Source organism: Galeopterus variegatus, unplaced genomic scaffold (assembly GCF_000696425.1).
Source record: "Galeopterus variegatus unplaced genomic scaffold, G_variegatus-3.0.2 Scaffold36, whole genome shotgun sequence".
NCBI lineage: Eukaryota > Metazoa > Chordata > Mammalia > Dermoptera > Cynocephalidae > Galeopterus > Galeopterus variegatus.
Window position 1 is genome coordinate 994,626 of NW_007726147.1, and position 16,319 is coordinate 1,010,944.

Sequence of the window (16,319 nt, forward strand, 5' to 3'; positions counted from 1 at the left end):
AATAATTGTTTTTTTTTTCCAATAAAGGGTCTACAACAGATCTATAAAGACTCAAAAACATTTATACATTTCAACTGTGTCAATAAACCAGCCAATTATGACTATATCTGCTGGAATTGAGTAATGCCCTGAAAAATAAACATTTTACTTCTTAACAATAAAGGTAACTTGTTATGATTACTCAAGGTTGTATTTTAATATAGAGAACATACAGAAAGGTCTACAATATTTCTTAGAGTAATTTGCAGTTTTATTAATTTTTCTGTACTCTTCAACCTTTTATATTTCTAACGAAATTCAAATCACAGCAACTAGACACAAAAGTTCTGTGGTTTACTTCAAACAATCATATATAAAGATCACACTACATAGATATTACATTGGTAAACTTACACATCTTTAGGTAGATAACTTTATTTAGCTAATAGAATAAAAATTCTTCCCATTTCCTGCAATCACAGCTGAAAGACTTTTCAAGACACATTACATTCGAACTGGAGATACAAGTGATACAGTTTGACTTAAGCAATACAAAACTAAAATCAGGAATTAAATGGACTTTAAATCACTGCAAAATTTGTCCTTCTGGCTTAAATAAGTTTAAATTTTTTCACAGAAAAAAAATGTTTCAGGCAAATAAAAACAAATCCCAGATTAGCATGGTTCAGTGTTTCATTTCTTTATTTTACCTTCATCAAGGCAAGCAAAGTACAGATGCTGTACATTAAAACATACAAACACATCACTCACACCACATCAACCCCCACAGGCAAAAGGACTTTTTCTAAGCACTGCTCCTTTCTGAAGCACATACCACAGCTAAATGTACAAAGAGCCATCTGCTGGTCCAACGTAGCCAACTCCAATTAGCAAGACGTCTATTAGTGTCCATATTCCCAGGCCACCAAAGCTGAAGAGTTTGCCGAGGCCTTCTCGCCACTGGCCCAGGTAGAAACGGTCTGCTCCAAACCCACCAAGGGTGATGCTGCAACAGCAAAGCAGACTGGAATTCATAGGATGGTCTCTACCCCAGCTGCAGCCAGCTGAGGTTTAATAACCACGCTAAGTCATATTTGTGGAAGAGCCTCAAACTATCTTAACCCTCAATTAGAACACAAATGACTCTTTCACAAATTTACATTACCAAACAGTCATGGGCAAGAAGATTGTTTAAATGTCAAAAGTAAACAGACAATTTTCAACTGTACTGAAATGTAATGTTATCTTTTAAAGAAAAGTAATCGATCTCACTGCTTTTTATTCAAAACAAAGCAGTGACTCAGTCTAACCAGAAGTGCACTATTGTGGATTGAGTCAGGAGCTGGAGTCTTGAGGCAGCCAAACCAATCCAACTGACCAGGATCAGGTCATCTAATTTTTTCAGTCACTCTTCTCTAAAAATTTAGTGTTAGAAATTAATGACTTCTAAGGTTCCTTCAAATCTAACAATATTGAGACAATATTTATTATCGAAAATTTCAAAACACATATAAAAGTAAAAAGTAAAGAGAACAGTACCATGACCCAGCTCCAACAATCACCAATATGTGGCCAAGCCTGTTTCATCTACACCCTCCCCTTTCCCTACTGCAGAGTACTCTAAAGCAAACCTGGACACTACCTCATCTACAGTGAATATTTTGAAAGAAATGATTTTAAGCTCTGAGAAGAAAACTATTCTTAATTTATACAAGTTAGTTGTAAATATACCATGGTAATGTAAGATGATAACAATGTAGGTGAAACTGGATTAGGGGTATATAGGAACTTGGGCCGGCCTGTGGCTCACTCAGGAGAGTGCGGTGCTGATAGGGGTATATAGGAACTCTATCTTTGCAACTTTTCTGTAATTCCAAATTAAAAAGTTTTATTTTAAAAAAAGTCAGTTGTTAGTTTTAACTTGAACCATTGCTGGCAAAGACTGGACAGTTATCAAATCTTTTTGTTATTTCTAATTTTCTATCTCAGACTCCTCTTTTACTTTCCAATTACACCTTCCTGCCAGGCAGGATCCTTCTCTTTCCCCAGCCCAAATCTTAATGCTGTGGTTCTCAACAAGGGGAAATTCTGCCCGCTGGGGACATAGGGCAATGTCTAGAGATATTTTGATTATCATAACTAGTCAGGGGGTGAGGGTGAGGTTAGCCACTGACAAGTAGTAAGTAGAGGCCAGGATGCAGCTAAACATCCTACTGTGCACAGGAGAGCCCCATGACAAAAATTCTTTGGCCCAAAATGCCAACAGTGACAAGGCTGAAAAATCTTGCCCTGTTTCACACTACAGGCCTCAGGGTCTCAGGATCTAACTCTAAGATTTCAGCTGTAGATTACATAACTTTTTAATTAAACTGTTTCACCATGATTTCACCTGCCCTTCCATCTGGTGGGAAGAACTGGTACAATTTTTTAAAAAACTGGTAAAAGACTTAACAAATACAAGCACATTTTTATGTAAGAATTACAGGTCTATACTTATCTCTTGGTGGTGAAATTATAGATGATTTTTTAATATTTTTCGCTGTCATCTTTATTTTTTCCAGTTTTCAATACTGAGCATGTATTATTTTTATAAGAAAGTTACTTAAAATTTAAACTATATATCATAAACCCACCTATTTTAAATAGTCCACCACATTTTACTGACTAAAGGTGCGTTGAGGATGGGAAACCCTAACTGGCTCAATGACTCATTTAAGTCATCTCGAGCATGTGATGGCATATTGGGAGAAAGCTAACGTGCCTGCCATTAAATTCCATGAAGGTACTGGTCTGATCATCTAAAGTCACGTGGTAGATCTACATGAAGGATAAACTCAGCTGATGGGGCCGGCCCGGTGGCGCACTGCTACAGTACACCGCTTGGGAGCGCGGCGGCGCTCCTGCCGAGGGTTCGGATCCCACATACAGACCGGCCGCTCACTGCCTGAGCAAGGTGCGGGTGCAACACCGAGGGTTGCGATCCCGTTGCCGGTCCCGGTCCGGTACGGGCGCGACACTGAGGGTTGCGATCCGTTGCCGGACACGATAAAAGACAAAAAGGAAAAAAAAAAAGAGTGTATTTAAGTCATCTCGAGCATGTGATGGCATATTGGGAGAAAGCTAACGTGCCTGCCATTAAATTCCATGAAGGTACTGGTCTGATCATCTAAAGTCACGTGGTAGATCTACATGAAGGATAAACTCAGCTGATGGGGCCGGCCCGGTGGCGCACTGCTACAGTACACCGCTTGGGAGCGCGGCGGCGCTCCTGCCGAGGGTTCGGATCCCACATACAGACCGGCCGCTCACTGCCTGAGCAAGGTGCGGGTGCAACACCGAGGGTTGCGATCCCGTTGCCGGTCCCGGTCCGGTACGGGCGCGACACTGAGGGTTGCGATCCGTTGCCGGTCACAAAAAAAGACAAAAAGGAAAAAAAAAAAAAAAAAAACTCAGCTGAGCCCAATGTCTGAAAGATTCCACTGACTCCAAAGAAGTACAAATGGCATTTTTAACTTATTAGTAATAATGCTTACCTTAGAGCCAAAGCAGTAGACCACTTATAGCCTCCAGTCCAATTGCAATACAGCATTTTGGGAAAAGTACGGTTACCTTAAAAAAAGAAAACCGCTTTCCATAGAAACATGAGTATAAAAACACTCTCAAACAGAGACTTAATTGTAACTAACGGCTTCATAATTTAAAATCTAAAGTCGACTCTCTTTACTGTAACAAATATTTACTACACTGAATAGTACAAAGAAAGTCCTTACCATTTATAAGAATAGATTTAATACTTAAATCAGGTAAGCTATGGTTATGGCTTGAAGAACGTGAGATGCCTGACAAGACGTATGGCGAAGTTAGGAGTAAATAAGTGTGACACTGGGACAGATAAATCATCCAACAGGGAAAGAGAGAGAGCCCAGAACCACACATATAAACACATCATGTATCACAGAGATCACAAACACATGAGCAGGGAAGAGCTCAGGCAACTGGCTATGCATGTGGGGAAAAAAGTAAAGTTGAATCCACCACACAGAATTTTTCAAAAGCAATTCCAGGTGGATTTATAAACCTAAAATGTGAAAGACCAAACTTAAAACTTTTAGGAGAAAATATAGGAAACTGTCGTTATTAACGTGGTAGGAAAAGATTTCTTAAACAACAACAAAAAAGGGCTATGAAAGACTAATAACCTAATTACATTTTTAAGTTCTCTTCATCAAAATATACCAAAAAGCAAAAAAAAAAAAAAACGAATTCAAAATCTGGCAGAGTTGTAGGGACACCTAATGTTAGTATTCTAAATATAAAATAATTCTAGAAATCTTTAAGAAAATGACAAAACTTAAGGATAACAAGTGTTGAAGAGGATCTGGATCATCAAGAAGTTATATACCGCCAGTGGGAATGTAAATTAATAAAATCATTTTGGAAAGTAACACACTCTGGAGAGTATATGCTAGATAAACTTCTGCACATGTGCAATCAGATGTGTATAGAAATTTTGAGAGCAACTGCAACAGCAAAAAAAAAGGCAAATACTCTAAATACATAGGATAAACTGTGATGCAATCTTACAACAGATTATTATTACACAGAAGTAAAAAACATAAATAAGAGAAGTCACAACGATGAATTGTAGAGCCATAACGCTGAGAGGAAAAAAGTCCCAGAAGACTACAGCCTCACATTTTATACAGTTCTACAATGCACCTTACTGAATAATATGTCATTCTACAGTTTATTACATACATGTGATAGAACCATAGAAAATTGAAAAAAAGAAGTGAGATGAAAAAAAAATTCAAAAGGGTGGTTACGTCAGAAGAGGAAGTATAGGGCCGGCCCGGTGGCGCACTGCTACAGTGCGCCGCTTGGGAGTGTGGCGGCACTCCTGCCGAGGGTTCGAATCCCACATACAGACCGGTCCCCGCTCACTGGCTGAGTGAGGTGCAGGCGCAACACCGAGGGTTGCGATCCCGTTGCCGGTCCGGTCCGGTACGGGCGCAACACTGAGGGTTGCGATCTGTTGCCGGACACGAAAAAAGACAAAAAGGAAAAAAAAAAAAGAAGAGGAAGTAGAGCAACTGGAAGAAGACAAAGCTCTCAGGCAGCTGCAGTGGTACTGGTACTGTTTAGTTAATTCATGTGAAATTCAATTACTGTATATTATGCTTTATACCTTACATATTTTTTTCGTTTTATCAAATATTACATTTAAAAAGATAACAGAATTGTACATTTTCTGGATGCTTTTTTAAAGTTCACTGAGTTTATTAATAAGGGTTGGCACAACTAAAAAGCTGCTGATAAATGTTTCTGATTAAATAATTTAATTTTCAAATTTCTGGTTAAAGTGCCTTAAGTAAACTTAGAGAAAAATATTTTGCTTACAAATTCCCTTCAACTCTGACTTACCCAAGCAATGAATGTGGTCCCGCACTGTGCAGTTGGCAATGTGGCGCTGCCGAGGACAGGACACTGTCATGCAGCTGGTGGAACTGGAACACTCATAGTCTGTTTCAGGAAGCTGCCAGCAAAATCTGCAAGTCATGTTGATGATGAAGTTCTTTTGGGATTTGAAGTCTTGATCCTATGTACCAAAGGACACAGAACTAATAAATCACAATACTGTAGTTTGTTAATATAGCCATAAGACTATAGTCATATGGCACAAAATTTCTAGAACACCTAACTATATTTAGAACCTAGTAGTAAGTGGCAGAAGAATAGGCACCAAAACAATATGTGTCCAAAACAAATGTATATGGTATAATCCTATAATCATAAAAATATATACCCAAATATATATACCTGAGGGGAAAGAAATCTAGAAAAATTCACATCAAAATAGCAAAGGTTATCTCAGGCTGATATGATTACTGCATACCTTTTGCTTAGCTAAATTTTTCATAATGAGTATGTGTACTTTTGCAACACAGAAAAAAGGGAAATTGATTTTATCACAGATAGCTGGAAGGAAGAGATGAGTTCCTCTGTTGAAGGTGACTGAGCCGCAAGTTAGGCGGCTTTTCAAGACCCCTGAAAGCATAGCCCATTGTCTTGCCTCCATGTTCCACATCTTCCCTAATATCTCCCAGCATGGTCTGACGCCTCAGGGCTGTCACTGCAGCTTCCACCTCCACAAGCACTTTGCATGATTAGCCAAGAGGTAGCTTAACTTAGAACCATGTGACATGTAGAGACTCAGCAAGTGTTCATTGTTGGCCTTAGCTTTTGAGACCAGAGATTTTTTTTCAATACAATTTATAAATTCATTATTTTGTTTTCTGCTTTGAAAGGATTTCTGGATTCTTTTTATTCCCTCTTGACATTTTATTGCAAAATGTATTTTTCAAAATCATTTTTACACAGTCACACAATCATCTCTGGAAGTATATTAATTTTTTTGATCAATGTAAAACTGCTTTTTGTGGAGTGTTCAAATATGGGTAAGGCACCACTCAATTTAGGCAGTAGTGTTTTTTAAACATCTGCTTATTTTTAGTGATAATTTAGAAGACAATTTTGCTGTTGTTGTTTTTTTTAATAGATGAGTTTCTTAAAGTGGGTGATACAACAAGGTACACATTTCAAGAAACAACAGAAGCGTGAAGAATAATGAATGGCCTGGCCTGGCCTCCCCGGGTTGAGCACTGCTTACCCTCTGCACTTCCAGGGAAAGTCTATTCTATGCACAGGAAAGTTTATGACATACATTTCACTTTCCCACTGATATCTACTTTTCACTTAATTTTGCAGATATCAGTACACATCTCTACAGCTGGCTAGTTCTTTTTAACGGCTGCAATGTGTTTATTCTATTACATGGTATACCATAAATTGTTCTCTCTCGAACATTTAGCCTCTTTTGCATCTTTTGCCTTGCTGAACAATGCAGCTAAGAATATCCTTATGCACACTTATTTGCATTCGTGTACAATAATATCTGTAAAATAAATTCTCTACATATGGAATTGCTAGGTCAAAGGTGATGTGCATTTATAAGTCTGACATATGATAAATTGCCTACAAAAGGATATCCAATTTGCCTACCCACTAGTAAGACATGACTATTTATCTCTTACCCTCACAAACTCTCAGTGTTATCAAATTAAAAAAAATAATTTTTGCCAACCTGGCAGGTTAAAAATTTATTAATATGCTAATACATCTTTAATAAAAAATAAAAACTGTATTAATATTTATTTAATTATGACAAAATTACACATTTTAATGTTAAAAGTCCATCTGTATTCCCTTTCCTATGAACCATCTATTTGCTCATGTCCTAATACCATTTTTCTATAAAGACTGTCATGTTTTTCTCATTGGCTTTTATTATGGATATCAGAGTATTTATTATGCGTCACATATGTTAGAAATACTTTTTCTTAGTTTATAATTTGTGTTTTGCCTTTATGCTTTTTTAGGTTATGCAGAAATCTCTAATTCTTAGTAGTCAAATGTACCAATTCTTTCTTTTATGGCTTCTTTTTTTTTTTTTTGTCTTTTGTCTTTTTTCCATGTCTGGCAACTGATCGCAACCCTCAGTGTTGCCCCCGTACCAGACCGGGGACCGGCAACAGGATTGCAACCCTCGGTGTTGCTCCCGCGCCTCGCTCAGCCAGTGAGCGGGAACCGGTCCGTATGTGGGATCCGAACCCTCGGTCGGGAGCGCCGCCGCGCTTCCCAAGCGGCACACTATCCACTGCGCCACCGGGCCGGCCCTCTTTTACGGCTTCTAAATTTTATTTCATATTTAGAAAATATTCCCCACTTGGGATTATTACAAAAACTACCTTATGTTTTCTCTGGTACTTCATGGTTCCATTTTTCACATAACATCTTTGGTCTACCTGGCATTTATTTTAGACAAGACAGGGATTCCACTTAATTTTTTTCTAGAGCGCTACCCAGGCATCCCAGCATTTATTGAATCCATCTTCTCACTACAGAGCAATACTGACTCCTTCAAAAGCTCATCTACAGAGAAAAGATGTTACCATCTGCTCCCCCCTCCCACCCCCTGCACATTAGCTGTCATTCCTAAGAACATAGAACTTATCTGAAGGAATTATAACTGCTTCAGATATACTAGTAGACTGAGATCTTCCCCAAATCCTACAAAGCAACATTTCTGTCAAGCACATTTCCAGCTGGCATAGACTGGCTTGACAGTTACCATTATAATTGGAACAGTAGAGATCTAATATGGAAGGGACTGCAGGCTGTTAAAATTTCTATTTATATATTTAACGTGGCAGTCATAAAATAATAAAAAATATTTATACACTTAACAGGGCAGTTATAAAAGAATTATTTCAGGATCTCCCCCCCAATAGTCAAGTCTAAGCTGCACTTTTAAGTCAAGGTTTACAATGAATTTATTAAGAATAAATAAGCTGCAGTACTTACAACACAGGTAACAGAAGGTTTCACTGTACAGTCAAAAGTGACAGGCTTCCCATAGACACAGGAGAAATTTGTCGTGCAGTCTATACAGTCTGCAGGAAGTCTGCTACACAAACCATTGCTTGGACACTTCATCACATAAGGTGGGATTTCGGTACTCTCTGTGAGAGGTGACAGAGAAGCTTATTCTCTCACAATACTGATCAGAACAGAAGAAAACAACTGTCTGAGGTTAAGAGACAAGATCATTAGCAAAGAAAGACTGTGCTGGCACAGAAAAAGAAGGGATCTGGAGTCACAGACCCCTGCAGTTGAAGCGGGGTTCTGCAACTAGCCAGTGGTGTGAACACCTGCCTCCCAAGTGGACATAAAAACTAAAGGTGCTCGTGTACAACTAATGTATGGAAAATGCTAGGTCCAAGTTAGGGACTCAAAAAATGTACCATTTTATAAGACGAAAAACTGAAGCTTAGATATGGTAGGGTTTGTGTAAAATCACAGAGGAAGTCTGTGGCAAAACTGGAACGAGAACCCAAATCTCTCCATTTCCCATCCAATGTTCTTTTCATTTGAATTCACTAATTTTGAATTTAAGCCACTGACACCCTCAGAGAACTGACTCTAGAAAATGTCCAGTCATATTCTCCACAGGTACTTCAATAAGCCATAATTTGCTAATATAACATTCACAGTTCTATACTACCAAAGCTCAAAATAATTCTCTATTTTACTAACTTGTTCAACAAGTTGTAACTTTTTTCAGCCAAACTAACCAGGTGTGCAATATATGTTAACCAGTTAAGAGAGGATCAAAATTGTAAGTATTCTTGAGGAGGAAAAAGGATTTTCAAAAACATGCAAGACAGACAAAAATTCTTGTGCTTTCTCTAAAAAATAATCTGCATTTTTATTTCAGGTACCTGCTGTCTTTTACATCCAAATGAGAATTAGTAAAATACCTCTGCCAGTTGCAATTCATTGAAATAACGGAACTCTAAAGGGATGAAACTACAGAATCAAAAGTTCCATTCAGCAAAACACACTAATGCTCACTTAAAACTGGTCCTACTTAAAGTCACTGTATTAAGTGGGCAATTCTACAAATACCTTTTTCTTTCCATTGTCCTATTACTAAGTAGCTGGAGGCTGGACACTTAGAATCACAAAGTGAAAATGACTTAAGGCAGCCTTAAAGATGAGGAAACTAAAGCCCAGAAGGATGAAGCTCCCAGTGGCACAAGCAGACCTAGACTCCCAAGTTGACGATCAGTCCCTCTGTGATCCTTCCATTTCACACAGCCTTGGGAGAGCCTTTAATATCCAACTCAGGAGCAGGGTTCTAGAAGTAGAAGAAATTTTCTGAAGAGAAAGAAGCACTGGTGGAAGGTTATCTTGATGGATGAAGTGGAAAAATAACAGAAATGAGGAGCTAGAAATAAGAAGCGTGCGGCTGGAAAACGTGAAAGGGCATTCAAATACGAAGACTGTCCACTGAAAATGGCCGTATATATACTGCCCTTAATTCACGAAATCTAAAACACAATATAAAAAATATTCAAAACCGGAAAGTGACTTGGTATACTAAAAGAAATTTTATCAAAAATAGAGAAAGAGGAAGGAACTGCTACTGGTACCCATTTACCAGAATAGAAATCGTCTAGTAACCTGCTGCCCTGGGAACTACTGAGAATGTACGTGATGGGCCCGGACCCTTTACTGACTGAGCCAGAGGCTGCGAATGCTCTAAATTTAAGGATCCTACAATTGAGAGAAACACGTTACCCCGCGATACGAAAGTCTTGGTTAACACGCAGGGTCTACACCAGGCCAATACTGCTCAAGTAAACCTCACGGCTTGACTGCCAGAAACGCCAACAGGGTCGACACCAACTAAGGTCTACGGGCAACGGGAAACAGAGGGTGGCATCATCCAGTTCTGTCTCCCCGGCCCAGCGGCCAGGACGCGCCAGACGCGGGCTGCAGCGACCACCGCTCCGCGCCCGTCACCCAGCCTCCTCCCCGCGACAACCTCCACTGCGGCCCGCGGCCCGGACGCTTCCCTCAGCTGCCGGAGCCCGCCCGCCACCCTGCCCGACCCGGCGCGGACCCCCCGGCCTCGAACTCACCACCGCCCGACAGAATGTAGAATTGCGAGAGGAAGAGCAGCACTCGGCACAGGCGGCGCAGACCCCGCAACAAGCCCGCTGCAGCCGCCATCTTGCCGGCGCGCGCGCACTTCCGGGCAGAGGGAGGGGCTCCGCGGGGAGCGGGCGGTCCGGGCATGACCCGAGCAGCCGCGACGCAGGCGCATATCGGCTCTGCGCGCCGGCGGCTCTGTTTCGCCTTAGGGGTTACGTGTGGTCTTCGCCGCCACCGCGCCCGCTGGGAAGTCGGTCCTGTGGGATTGCTCGGTTCCCAAGCGCCCCCCATGCCGTTTGACGAGGCGCTCCCCTCTCCTAACACTACTGGAGACCGGGCAAGGTCACCTGGGGACTGAAACTCAAGCCCGAAGTGACGAAAGCAGAGACGGGCACATTTTACGTGGGTGCATATGTGTATTATTTTATTAATCTTGGGTGGCCGGTATGGCGATCCGAATCCTTGACCTTGGTGTTAGCACCACGCTGTAACCAAGTGAGCTAACCAGCCGGCTCAATATGTATGTTTGGACATAAAAATTGCTACTGCGTGCTGGAAACTGTGCAAAGGTTTTGATGACATCACATTTAATTTCATATTTAAGTACTTATTTACAAATGAAGACGCTGGTCCAAACACAGCATGGGAAGCAGCCCCGAGGAGTGACAGGCGCCCGAAGGCCCCATTCCCCTCGGGTCCAGTGCTCGGCTCCTTAAGAGCAGGCGGTACTATCAAACACAGGCCCAGGGTGCTGGGATGTGAAAGGAGGATCCAAAGCACAGCCGCTCCCTGGAGAGGGTCTGCCTCAGAGGGGAGCCACAGCCCATAGCCCAGGCCGCCAGGCTCCCTGCGTGCTCATGGCAACCTGTGCCTGTTTCCATTGCAGCATACTTCGTACTGTGCTGTTGACAAGCTTCTGTCTTCCACCCGCCTGTCGCAAGATCATGAAGGGATCTTCTGACTCCACTCCCTCATTTGCACATTTGAGGAAGTAAATACATAGAACGTTGCCTGGCACAGAGTAAGCACTCAGTAAATGTTAGCTTTAAAAATTATATCACACAACCCGCACCTTATACTACTACACAGGACTGATATATAACACTTACCAGCTGTTTCACTGTTCACTTCCTTTAGGAAGCTAACTGAATGAGTATGTAGAAAAGAGAAATCATGTCCTAGGTTTATTTTACATTCTACCTAGCCAAATAAACACTCAAATACTTCTTGCTGAGCAAGTAAGGTACTCCTCTCAGTTAAAATCTGAAATCCAGTTGTGTTTATACATCAGTGGAATGTCATCCCATCAAAAAAGTAATTTAACTCTAGGTGAGCAGTTTACTGTGGTATATAGCCCATGGCCGAAACACTGTGTGATCCATTTTATTTGGGAATTAATGTTTTTCTAAAGATGAACAAGGATCAACTATGAATTAGAAACATTAAAATTAAAAATCTATAGTGCAAATGACACGTTCCACAAGACTGAATTTCTTTGAGATTCAGAGTCCTTTGTCAGTAACTTAGTACTTAGTACTAGCTGCTTCTTTTGTGGTTGTTGATTAGTTAAGTAATGATTCCAATTTTGTAGATAAAGTTTCAATGTGAATTTTAGTAAAACAGCCATAAAAATACCTGAGACATTATTAGAAAAGAACATTTTCCTCTATAATCAAAAAAGCTTTGCAGACTTTTATTTGAAGCCCATCTTCCGAAAATCACAAATCTTAGCAATAACATGCCACAATCCTCATTTCCTAGTGTTTCCTTCTTTCAAAGAATAATGTTTCCCCATTTAAGTCACTCAAGGCATTGACTGCTTGAAAATTTCCCAAGTTCATCCTCTTACTGTCCTCAGAGCACGCTACTGAACTGAATGTTGTATATATACCAGCTACTCGTTCATTGTTCCCTTTCCTAACTAGGCCACAAGCGGACCCATCAGTGGGTCCAAAGTTCTTCAAAGTACCAATATGTTAACTAGTTAAGAAAAATACATTTCCAAACGTCAAAACAAAGTTACATAGGAGCAACTACAAGGAAAGGGCTTCAAAAGTCTTCCTCAGCATGTAGTGTACGTGATTTCTTGAGATTCTTCAATTTAGCAATGGCAGAAGTTATCAAAATCTCTCCATGAATTTTGTTGTCTCTTGTCCGAACATTTACAGCATTATTTATCTTTTCCTTTTCTCCAACCACTGTAGAAGGGAAAATAAACATATTTTAAGTCAACAATTTACTAAACATTAAGTCAACAGTCACGTGACATGTCTTACTGAGTTTTTCTTCACTATTAATCATTAATATCCATTAGGTTCATCCTCTGATTGTTAAGTTTCTTGAGGGAAGAAATGACTTCTATTCCCACCTCTCTATTGCCCATGTGAGAAAAGAGCTGTTGTGGTCTTGGGGTACAAATGGGAGCAGAGAGCTCTGACAGATCCCCTGACTCCACCTGGCGTACTTGATGAGTCAAGGGGTGGACACCAGACTCATGCCAGCCGCCAGAATTTTCTGGAATGTGGGTGAAATGTTTTTCTCCAGTGACCCATATTGTGAGACAATGCAGAAATCTGCAGTGATGTTTCTTGCCACGTGGAAGAAACTAGTCCACAGATAAGTGAGATAAAGTAGATATTCAAGAAAAGCATGAAGAACCAGAGCAAAACAGGAGCCAGAAATGGGAAGAAACAGTCCTGGTAAGGGTTGAACTCCTGGTTACTCTTGGTTTGGCTATTTAATTCTACCTTTCCTGTCATGGGATATGCTAGTACCCTTCCAATAAATTCCATCTCTGTCTAAGCTAATTGAGATTTCTACCACCACAAGAAGCCTGGTAGAAATACCACAATACCTACTACAGAGTCAAACATTATCAATGAAAAACTGTCAATAGGACAACTCTGTGCATATTTATCTTGCCTTCTACAAACTTTTTCAGCTTCCAGGAGATAGTAGTATTACACCTGCAATCATATCAATGTCAGTTTCTCTTGATTTGGGGATCATTTTTAAAGTCAAAATTTGAGATTCTGCATCCAATTATGTGCCTCAAGGACATTTTATTTTTTCACGTAAATTATATTTTTAAAATAATTTTAAATGTGGAATCTTTTCCATCTATTAGTTTATTCCCAAAGATTCCTAATAAACCAGAAAAGCAAAGGAAAATATTTCAGGCCACTCAGGCTGAAATATAAGGAGTATAATACTACTGAAGGGGTCATTTTCACATTTTTTTCATTGTTCATTTGCAATATTAACAATTGCTAGTACTACTACACCAAAGGATTCATGTGAAACTTTATAACTCTTCTTATAGCAAATAACAAAGAGTACCTAGGGACAGCTAACCCAGGAACACCACAGACTCTTTTTTTGTGTATAAGTATTAAACAGACAAATTGTGATAATCAAGTAATTGTACCATATTCCTTATTTTGTTTTTTGGAATTAAAGTGAAAAACAAAAAACAGGCAATTAGAAAAATATATACAAACTTAAATTACCCAAAATAAAGTTATACTGAGCCAGCTGAGCATTCCGTATTTTCTTATTTAGTGTACAACTCTGATCTAAGTCAACATCAGCCATGAATCCTTCCTCAAAAAATTCATTGGATACCTAGAAGAAAATCAAACACTTTTTTTATTACATTATTTATGATAGCCAGCCTCCAAGGGATGCCCAAGGTTCCTACCTCCTGGTATTCATACCTCGAGTAGCTCCCCCATGTTGTATCAGAGTGACCATAGACTGTACCTGTGTGTATGTGTATCTACAGTGACCACACATTGTACCTGTGTGACCACAGAGAAGGGTGGAAGTGATGGCATATCATTTCTGAGACTTGTCTGTCTATAAGAGTGCAGCTTCCATCTCTCTTAGATCACTTGTACTGGGGGAAGCCAGCTGCCATGCTGCAAGGACATTCAGGCAACCTAACCTATGAAGAAGCCCACATGCTAAGGAGCCAAAGTATCCACCAGTCCTGTGAGTGAGCCCTGCAGACACAGCCCTGGCCAACAGCCTGACTGCAGCCTAATGAGACACCCTGTGCCAGAACCAACCAGCTACACTTGCTCCCCAGTTCCTGACTCACAGCAACTATGAGATAATAAATGTTTGTTGTTTAAGCTGCTAAATTTTGGCATAACTTGTTATGCAGCAACAGAAATAGAGTATTCTTCCCTAACAGAGCCATGTGGAAAAGGATAATTTAATTATGAGATGTTTTAAAATACCAATTTCTCAAAAACATTAAGAAATAAAATAGTTCTGATACAGCTACATAGACAATGATTCATGTGTCACTCCCAATTCCTGAAAACACAAGTTGTTAAATTAATGTGTTAGTTATGCAATATTTTAAAGCATGAATGACATTTCAGGTCAATGACTGACACAGAACTCATGCAAGATGACTGCGTACTTTAAGTGTCTTTTATTTTACCTGGAGTGCATATTCTTCACAAGTTGGCCCCACAGGGATAATCAATACCTGACGAGGAGACAGCCAGAAAGGCCTGGAAAATATGGAAAATATGTATTTTCAAGTCTAATAATTACCAGTTATTATGTGATTAAAAAATAACCAAAAATTTTTTTAAAAGACTTCATAAGAGAGCAGTTTTGGTGGAATGGTGTGGAAGCAAACCAAACTATATTGAGAGCTAAAAGGCAGTAGACAAAAGGGACAATTTGTAATTCTAAGAAAAGGGAGCAGGGAAGGGGTTGGCAGACAGATGAAGGCTAGACATGCACTGACCATATAACCCAGCAATTGCACTCCTGGGCATTTGTCCCAGAGAAATGAAAACATATGTTCACACAAAATCCTGTACACTAATGCTCACAGCAGCTTTATGTATAATACCCCCAAACTGGAAACACCCCAAATGTCCTTCAGCAGGTGAACAGTCAAACTTTGGTGCATCCACACCATGGAAGAGTATCAGCAATAAAAAGGAGCCAACTATTGATACTCGAAATAACAAGGATGGATCTCAAGGGAATTCCCCTGAGTGCAAAACAGCCAATCTCAAAAGTCTGTGTACTGTATGGTTCCATTTATGTAACATTCTTGAAATGACAAAATGATGGAGACAGAGTAAAAATTTGTGATTGTCAGACTAGGGGACAGGACTGGGATAGGGCATGTGTGGCAATAAAAGGCAGCATGAGAATTTTTACAAGTGGCCAACTTTCTATAACTTGACTGATGGTGGTTGCTCGATGTATACATGGCAAAAAAATCTTAAAGAACTAAATACACACATACACACAGATGAGTGCATGAGAAACTGGTTAAGTCTGAACAAAGTGGTGGACTGTATCAATGTCTTCTTTCCTGGTCATCATACTGCACATACTTTTGCAAGATGTTACCAGTGGGGAAAACCAGATAAAGGCTATGCTGGAACTCTCTGTATTATTTCTTACCACTACATGTGAACCTGCAATTATCTCAAAATATAATTTTCTTTTAAAAGATGGAAGGGTGGTATAAGCAATGTTTGATGTGGGACATATCTGCCTTTTCCTATGTCATGATGAGTATTCAGTTTGAAGGTGGAAGAAAATGCAGCAGATGGGCCGGCCCGGTGGCGCACTGGATAGTGCGCCGCTTGGGAAGCGCGGTGGCGCTCCTGCTCGAGGGTTCGGATCCCACATACAGACCGGTTCCCGCTCACTGGCTGAGCGAGGCATGGGGGCGACGCTGAGGGTTGCAATCCCGTTGCCGGTCCCCGGCCCGGTGCGGGGGCAACACTGAGGGTTGC

General features: G+C 40.3%; 2 protein-coding genes across 3 annotated transcripts in view; both read right to left on the minus strand.

Annotated features, from left to right (window-relative positions):
- Positions 1 to 228: 228 nt before the first annotated feature.
- Positions 229 to 10,634, minus strand: TM2D3 (TM2 domain containing 3). The gene is made up of 5 exons (XM_008571064.1): positions 10,527 to 10,634; positions 8,404 to 8,561; positions 5,404 to 5,578; positions 3,513 to 3,588; positions 229 to 985 (listed from the first exon to the last, which is right to left on the minus strand). The coding sequence occupies exons 1-5, from the start codon at positions 10,615 to 10,617 to the stop codon at positions 820 to 822; spliced, it is 666 nt and encodes a 221-aa protein (XP_008569286.1). The 5' UTR covers positions 10,618 to 10,634; the 3' UTR covers positions 229 to 819.
- A 1,572-nt stretch (positions 10,635 to 12,206) lies between these two features.
- Positions 12,207 to 16,319, minus strand: part of TARSL2 (threonyl-tRNA synthetase-like 2) — a 64,227-nt gene continuing 60,114 nt past the window's right edge. For both annotated transcript variants that reach the window (XM_008571087.1, XM_008571092.1), the window contains exons 14-16: positions 14,993 to 15,065; positions 14,049 to 14,163; positions 12,207 to 12,737 (exon numbers count right to left, since the gene is read on the minus strand). In XM_008571087.1, the coding sequence (XP_008569309.1) occupies positions 12,589 to 12,737; positions 14,049 to 14,163; positions 14,993 to 15,065 (337 nt within the window). In that variant the 3' untranslated portion in view covers positions 12,207 to 12,588. The remainder of the gene's footprint in view (positions 12,738 to 14,048; positions 14,164 to 14,992; positions 15,066 to 16,319) is intronic.

Coding starts and splice junctions, on each gene's coding strand:
- TM2D3 (XM_008571064.1), bottom strand. CDS start 10,617: ATGGCGGCTGCAGCGGGCTTGTTGCGGGGTCTGCGCCGCCTGTGCCGA. Junction 3,589..5,403: donor GGACCACATTCATTGCTTGG/GTAAGTCAGAGT, acceptor TCTTTTTTTAAG/GTAACCGTACTTTTCCCAAA. Junction 986..3,512: donor TCTACTGCTTTGGCTCTAAG/GTAAGCATTATT, acceptor TTGCTGTTGCAG/CATCACCCTTGGTGGGTTTG.